The sequence below is a fragment of the Pterocles gutturalis genome, unplaced genomic scaffold (genome assembly GCF_000699245.1).
Source record: "Pterocles gutturalis isolate BGI_N339 unplaced genomic scaffold, ASM69924v1 scaffold21908, whole genome shotgun sequence".
NCBI classification, from domain to species: domain Eukaryota; kingdom Metazoa; phylum Chordata; class Aves; order Pterocliformes; family Pteroclidae; genus Pterocles; species Pterocles gutturalis.
In genome coordinates this window covers 588-8,494 of record NW_010118627.1, presented here as the reverse complement: position 1 = coordinate 8,494, position 7,907 = coordinate 588, and the positions used below count along the sequence as shown (strand labels likewise).

The window sequence follows — 7,907 nt, the reverse complement described above, 5'->3', positions numbered from 1 at the left end:
TTGTTTCCCCTATCTCCTCCAAGTAACCTTGAAGTTCACATATGCCACTTTTTACAGACCCCACAGGTAAAGTTTTGTGCATGTAAGCCTATATCAACATCTTTTTTCAGCAACAACACTCACAGAGTGAAGCGAATCAACTGCTACAGCCTACCCATACCACAAAAGAAGCCATAGGATCTGCCATGGTCATGAATCACAGGTTTAGAGGCTCAAATCACCCTGTTCTAAAGGAATTAATTATAGATATTACCCCTGCTTTGCAGCAATAACAAATATTATATCCTAAGTTCTTGGAAGTTCTGTTTAAGTAAAATTTTATATTATAGTATTTCACTACAAAATCTTTTGCATACTGTCATAAATCATTGAGCGGTGAAACAAGAGGAATAAAACAGGAACAGCAGTGTTAAGAACAAACCAGGCTTTTTCGAAAAAAAAGAAACAACCAAACCTAAAAACCACAGAGCATAAGAAAAGATTTTTATATGGCTTCCACATTACACCGTTCTCAGTACCAAGTCTCCAAAGCTCATTAAGACTGATAGGAAATGATACTGAGATCTGTATAAACATACACGTTGCACAAAGATTTACTGAGCTAAAACTCTAAAATGGGGTTTTAAACAGTGGCAATAGCACATTTATTTAAAATATCTATGATACCTAACACCACATGCCTGATCATTTCAAATATTTTAATCTTCATGAGACCCTTTTACTACAGGCCTGCTTGTATCAAAGGGGAACTGAGTCACAGATGTATCGGTGACTTGCTCTAAGTCACAAAGAAAGCCTGGTGCAAAGCAAAAAAATTCAATAGTTTTTTTCTTTTTCTAGCTTATTTGACAAGAGGAAGAACAGGATATAGAGAAGAAAACCAAGCAGGTGATTAAATTTAAGGGAAAAAGAGCTACAGAACAGTTTCTGGGTGTCCAGCTACCATACAAAAGTTCAAATGTAATTTAAAATAAAGCTATTTCCATGTATATATTAAATGTCAGCAAAATCAGACTTTTAAGATACAATCAACAAAAGCATATGAAAGAAGCTTGGTAATTAATTCACAACAATTATTTAAATGGCAGAGAATGACAACATCAAACCAAAATAATAATGTGTAAAAATATTCACTTCTACTCTTAGAACACTAGCAATTTATCTGTAATGTTACTACAGTTTATTTCTGAGTAATTACTGAACTTCTCAACTTGATAAGTAATTCAGCCTTCAAACTTACAATAAGCCCAAGGCTGCAATAATCCTTCAGAAACATACTGCTTCTCATGCCTTAGTACTTAATTGAAACAAAGCATTTTGTAGTGATCCCATTTTATTGATCCTGCTGCAAAGATAAATTAAGTTTATAAATAAATCTAAACTAAGCAAATATAACTAACTTGTTTAAATATAAGCCAAGAGAACACTGAAAAAAGTCCCAACCCACTACCTTTGTAAATAAATTAGTTACTGGGAGTTTTGATGCAACCTTCCGTTTTCAATTGAAGGAGTTAGTCTCACCAAATTGTACCTTAGGGGTGATATCTTAGCTCAAGTCAAATTAATGTGAAATTCCCCACTCAGGTCACTAAGGTTGACCTGTGCACCTACTAGATAGGCAGATCTGGTTCCAGACTGACTCACAACATTTCTACAATCTGTTTTCACACTACCTTACATCACTTGGTTGCCTCCATGTGTACCCTTACTGCAGGTTTATGCTGGTGATATGCTGTTCTGCAGCACACTCCATGAGCCCTTGGGCAAGAGTCAAATCACAAGTGTGATCTGGGATAATATACTTCTATGAGGAAAAGGTAGCTAGATACATATGTAAGATTAAATGTGTTAAACTTACCAAAATCAGAAGAACTCATCTGTACTAGGTTTTCCAGTCTGTATATCTGTTGCCTAATTAAAGGAACACAAAGGTTTATGGTACTTATATAGGTAAAAAGAGTTGTTTAACTACAAGTTGTTTAACTACATTTTAGTAAGATCTAAAGAGAACAGACAAAGGTTAGAGGTGTTTCTTGCTTTGTATTTCTGAAAAAGCTTTCAGATATGTAACTTAGGAAATAGTATTAGTGGAAGGCAACAGACACATCCAATTGTGAAGGCATGACAATGGATAGAATTTTTGCTTGTTTTTAAAACACTAAACAGAGTAACAACAAATACAAAATTAGGTAAATATCAGGAGAGGAAAACAAAACAACCAGACACACAAAACCTCTGAAAGTCATTCCCTGTAAGTGATCATTCCATAAGCACAACTCAACTTCATATTTGACCATGGAATAAACCTGAAAGTTAGCCCTCAGGGCATGCACTCAGTATGCACTAAATTAATTAACTTGTGAATGAACACTAGTAAATTGTCAGCAGCTTTTCCCACTTCATGCTTAGGGTGGGGTCTGCTGCTAAACTGGAGCACAAAAATAAACAGCAACAAATATAGTAAAGTAAAAGGACAAAGCATCCCTAGAAAAGTTAAAACTCAGTTCAGTTCTGGAGGGGAGGCGTTTTTAAAGAAGCTGCTAACTGCCACTGGAAATAAAAATTTTAAAAAGCTGTAACATAGGTAAGTACTCAGCCATACTCTGCAACAACTGTTATTTTCAAGTGGTCTTCAAGTCTAGTCTCCACAGAGATAATGTGGTACTAAACTGAACACATGAAAAGTGCAACTGTGTAAGAGACTTTTGAAAGAATATGCTGCATAAATTGAGGAAGGAGATCTCTGCCTCATTTCTTGTAGTCAAAGCAGCAACTACTGAAGGATTCAAAAACAGGATATTTGGATCCAACCCAGACCAAATGTTCTTATGAAAAAACAAACTAAAATCTAGGAAGTGCCCACAGGGATCCAAAAACCCAGGTTGTAACCTGCATATTAAAGAGCAGGCACACACTAAAATAATCTCTCTTAGCTCTTCCTTCCTTGGATAAACTCATGTCAGTTACCCAAGGTTACCTTCAGCCATTTAGATGGGTTGTTGGGTTTTTTGTTTGGTTTGTTTTGAAATCAAAGCTGAATTTCTGCATTAATTTTTCAAGTATTTCAACCATGCAGAAAGGAAGGAAGTCTCAAGCAGAAGGACTCTGTAAAAGAAGGCTGCTGGGGCAGAAGGTTACCAAGAGAACGTCAGAAAGGAGACACACAGAAAAAAAAAAAAGAGACTGCTGAATTGACAAAGGACAAAATACAGTGGGCTGAGAAAGTAAAAGCACAAACTGAGTATGAGAAGTCTAACAAAGACATAATGAGTTAAATAATTAATTTTCATTTTAATTTGCATTTGTACCTCAAAGACTGATCCTTATGGTTGTTGATCATTAAATCATTTAATTTGCAAATAAATATTTGGTCAGTTAAACTGGTACTTCTGTTTATTAATCAAAGATATTGTCTTAATATACCCACTTAAATGGTTACATAGCTCTTCCTCACTTTGACACTTCTTCAATCACATAAAAAAACAGGTAAGAATTATTTTTATTGTGCAATTAATGCTTTTAACTTGCAGTTTTGCTGTATATTATTTATTACAATATTTTAAAATATTAAACAATAATCTTTAATATTTACAGACACATTAAAAAAACCTAGGTTTCTGTAAGCATGTATTTAAACATAGATATTATCTGTACTTCAGAAATTGAACTATTTACAATCACCTTGTCCTCAAGAATCACCATAACTTGTACTTAACACATAAAATTTCTACAACTGAAAAGAAGTTTTCCTACTTTCCATTGTCAACTAGTCTATAAATGAAAGTGTTCCATTTTATGAGTAAACAAATGAACAGAAAGGGAGAATATCTTTGCAGAGGGACTTGTCACACCAAAAGACAACTTATAGCTGAGAGTTCGCTGAAATCCATTCCTACCAGTTCATAGGTTTTAAAACACGTATAGCTTGAATAATTTAAAGACCACAACAAAATATACTATGGCTTATGTTCATCTCTATTACAATTACAGAGCAGTTTCTATTACAGAAGAAAAACTGATTTAATTCAAGAGATCAACTACATCACTGTCTCACTGCCCAGTTATTTCACATTAATAAACAGTCAACAAACAGATCAGACAATGCTGCAATGAATACAGTGTTTCTTTTGGCTAAGTTATCCTCCTATCTCCTTCATTATCTGTTTTTTTTAACATTTTTTTTTAAATCACAGTGAAGTCAAACCTTGCATCAAACAATCAAAGCTAATTAATACTGGTTTTAATATACCTCCTGCCATCTATGCCGTCATGTTTCAATAAACCAGACCCTATTATAATGTTTCACATCATGCCCTTGGTCATACCCCAAAGGGATGGAAGAATCCACTCCAATCAAAGGAATGATGGAATATATCACATGTATTTGCGGAATCATACAAAAGCTCCTCTCCCATCCGCTCTCCGTATGTGCTGTACATCCTGAGGATTATCAGTAGCAAAGAGGATTATCGGTGATCTGTGTATTTGCATTGACCAGATTAAAACGTCTACATTGAATTAGTCAAACACTGAGTAACTGTATCTGAAGAGATTGCTGCAGCTATCCTAATCCAAACAATTGAAGAAAGTGCTGCATCCAGCATTTACAGTATTTGATTTTTAACCTTTTCTTTATGGACAAAAAAAGGACTTAAAATCTTCAAAAGACAACTTTAATTATATGAGTAGCACAATCTCATTTAAGGAAATCTTATATAGTTAATTCATATATTCTGAAGCTAGAGCTTCAGCGTTGTGATTAATTATACTTATCAATTTTTATCTGGTGATGGCTAAGATACACATCACAGTGCTTAGAAATGTATTATGAAGTCACATAATATTAAAAATGTGACACTAAATTTACTTATTCCTGTAATTCCATCTGTGTCTTATCCATCACATACTGGAGTGTTATAGCCAGCATAATCTTTTTGGATGCACTGCATAGCCTACAGTCTTTTATGATTTTACTATGAAAAACTTCTAAAGTTTGTTACATCCTTCAGGTGTGTATAATTACAGAAGTGGATTAATTATAAAATACACTAACATTATCATACCTAAGTAATCCAAAGAGAAGTCCACAGGATTCAACTAATGCCATTTCAGTAACCCACTGAAAGCCAAACATTTCCACTACATCTTCCTCATAGTCATTTGGAGAAGGATCTAGTCTCAGCAAAACCCTGTAAAGTAGAGCCAACAATATTCATACACTCCTCAGTAATAAACCTATAGAATACAATATCTACAGCTGCCTTATGCACTATTGATGTTTTATCAATGTATCAGCAACATGCATACTATAGATAGGAAGGAGCAGAAGTGCTCTCAAAAGACAAGCTGTTACATCTTTTACAGTAATATAACATATAGCACATAAAATACGACAACTCCTACCTTCAAGAGCATAAAAACATTATATAGTCACAGCACACAGTATATTTTAGAAACAAATAAAATTAACAAGCTACCACCTTGAAGCATCTTATTCTCACAAAGAGGCTGAGACATAACATAGAGACTGTCCTTAACAGAAGAGGCTGCTACCTTAGATAACATGCTCCATGGTAAGTATATGTTTGGAATCTGTCTCAATGTACACTACACGCCTAATAACTAATGCTAGAACATACATTTGCTCCTTTATATACATTTACTAATGTTTATATAGAACAAATTGATAAAAGAACATCAATAAAAACACATTTTTAGGCAGGTGAACTGATGAGGGTCACAAAACGTGACTTCATTACTACTTAAACTAACACTAAGGCACGACTACCCTTTGCTCTGGTTTAAGAAAAAATAAATAAAATTAGAACTACCATTTTACTCAAAGTGGAGAAAATTAGACATCTGTATAATTGTTAAAACGCTACTAATTGTGCAAATATAAAAATGCTTCACTAATGGTTTTCAATAAAAATTACAGCAAGCTGTATAATAACAACAACAACAAAAAAGGCATCAAAGCAAATTATTTCAGAATTTTCCCACTGCCTTTCATAAAATACTTGAGCATAGATGAAGCCAAATTCACTAATATGCAAGAAATATTTCTATTTTTAAAAATAAAAAAATGTACTGGGCAAGCACTTGGTTTTCATTATATTACACACCAAATCCACATTCTTCTTGAACTATGCACTATTACCAATTCAGTTCTCAGAGGCAAAAAGAGCATCTGCTGAATAATCAGCTCAGTCTCCCATAACATCTGTAGTTCACCTGGAAACCACTTAAACACTGGTCTGCTTTGAAGCCTTTAGCAATTAAATCCAGTTACTCCTATTGTAGACAATGATGACAGAGGATGCCCTCACATGCAGGCTTTTCCAGGAATTTACAACCCAAGCAGACAAGGTGAATAATCACCATGAGAACAGTATTATCATGACTGTAGTGATCTGGGAAACCTGTCTACATACAAACTCCAGAGTGAGACTGGAAAAATCGGTGGAGTGAGACTGGAAAAATCAGTGCTCCAACCTCCTCAGAAATACAAGGGGTCTCAGATGCTGTTGCCCAACAGGCCAGTTTTGGAGTGTCCTTACAGGCCTGTAACAAGTCCTTTACAATATCTTAAAGTAAGTTCACAAAGTTAGGAACTGGACCTCTAACACTGTTCAAAGCAGTGTATAAACACTTGCCCTTCCCACTGTGGTGTACCACCAAGTTGATCTCAGGATCATAAGAGCTGAGGAACAAACTGATTTGGAAACCCTATCAACATTTAGAGGCGCCAAACACCAGAGGAAAAAACATCTTACACAGGTTTTATATCTGTAACTCAGAAAACCCCATACCTCTTAAGAGACCCACTTGCTAAATAAGACTCTGCAGAGAAGCTTCTCCCTCCATTTTGGTTGTCAAAAGCACAGGAAAAACAAGGCAGCTTTGAGTTCTCATTCTCCACTTCCATTGCCATCTCCAAGCTTTCAGTGAGAAATGAGGGTGTGGAGGAAGCCACAAAGTCATCGTCCATTGTTTCCACCTGATCCAGAAGATATAAGTTTATACAGATAAATTAAAGAACACACCTGGTGTTTCTTCAAACAAATTTCTCATTGTTAGAACTCCCCATAATCCTTCATCTCAAGTGAGGACACAGATCTGACTAACTGTAAGATCAAACTAACAAAGAGATATACCGCCAAGAAAGGCAACCACGGTCTCATGCCCTGCCACACAATTCTGCCACTTTGTGCAGCTTCATCTTCCTCCATCACAACCTGTTCAAGGAGCTACACCAGTGACTACAAAAAACAAAATAGGTTAGAGATTAGGAGAAAGTTTTTCACCCAAAGGGTAGTGGCACACTGGAACAGGTTGCCCAGGGAGGTCGTGGATGCCCCATCCCTGGAGGCATTCAAGGCCAGGCTGGATGTGGCTCTGAGCAGCCTGGTCTAGTGGTTGGCGGGCCTGCATATGCCAGGGGGGTTGAAACTAGATGATCACTATGGTCCTTTTCAACCCAGGCCATTCTATGATTCTATGATTCATTCTCTTCTGGTTTAGCTAACTAAATTGACTAGTCATGAGGTTAGACTAGCACTAGGGTACAATAAGAAGCAGGAATATATTACAAGGAACAGATAAGATACTTTCAGAAACACTTTTACGACCAGCGTAGCTATGCTATGAAAATACACCATGCGTTACAGGCTCCCAGTTGTCCATGACTTCAAGGCAACATTACAGCTCAGATTCCTTCTAAGCAGCAGTAAATACACCCCACGTGATAATTATGGAACCCTGAAATGCTGACTTTTTATAGCTCAGAAAGTGACTGCATGGCTGATTCTAACATGGCTAAAGTTGAACGTTTCTATTAAAAACACCTGACTGAAAAAAGGGAAACAAAAGCAGAATGAAGATCGTGTCCAAAAGGAGTTCACTGT

The 7,907-nt window shown here is 35.9% G+C and overlaps 1 protein-coding gene across 1 annotated transcript in view; it reads right to left on the bottom strand.

The window, feature by feature from the left end:
- LOC104463824 (protein MMS22-like) overlaps window positions 1–6,994 on the bottom strand; it is a gene marked incomplete at its 3' end in the record, with an annotated part of 31,924 nt that extends 24,930 nt beyond the window's left edge. Inside the window, exons 1-3 of the mRNA XM_010076304.1 lie at window positions 6,813–6,994; window positions 5,064–5,189; window positions 1,859–1,911 (exon numbers count right to left, since the gene is read on the bottom strand). Coding sequence (XP_010074606.1) covers window positions 1,859–1,911; window positions 5,064–5,189; window positions 6,813–6,991 — 358 coding nt within the window. The remainder of the gene's footprint in view (window positions 1–1,858; window positions 1,912–5,063; window positions 5,190–6,812) is intronic.
- Between the last annotated feature and the right edge of the window lie 913 nt (window positions 6,995–7,907).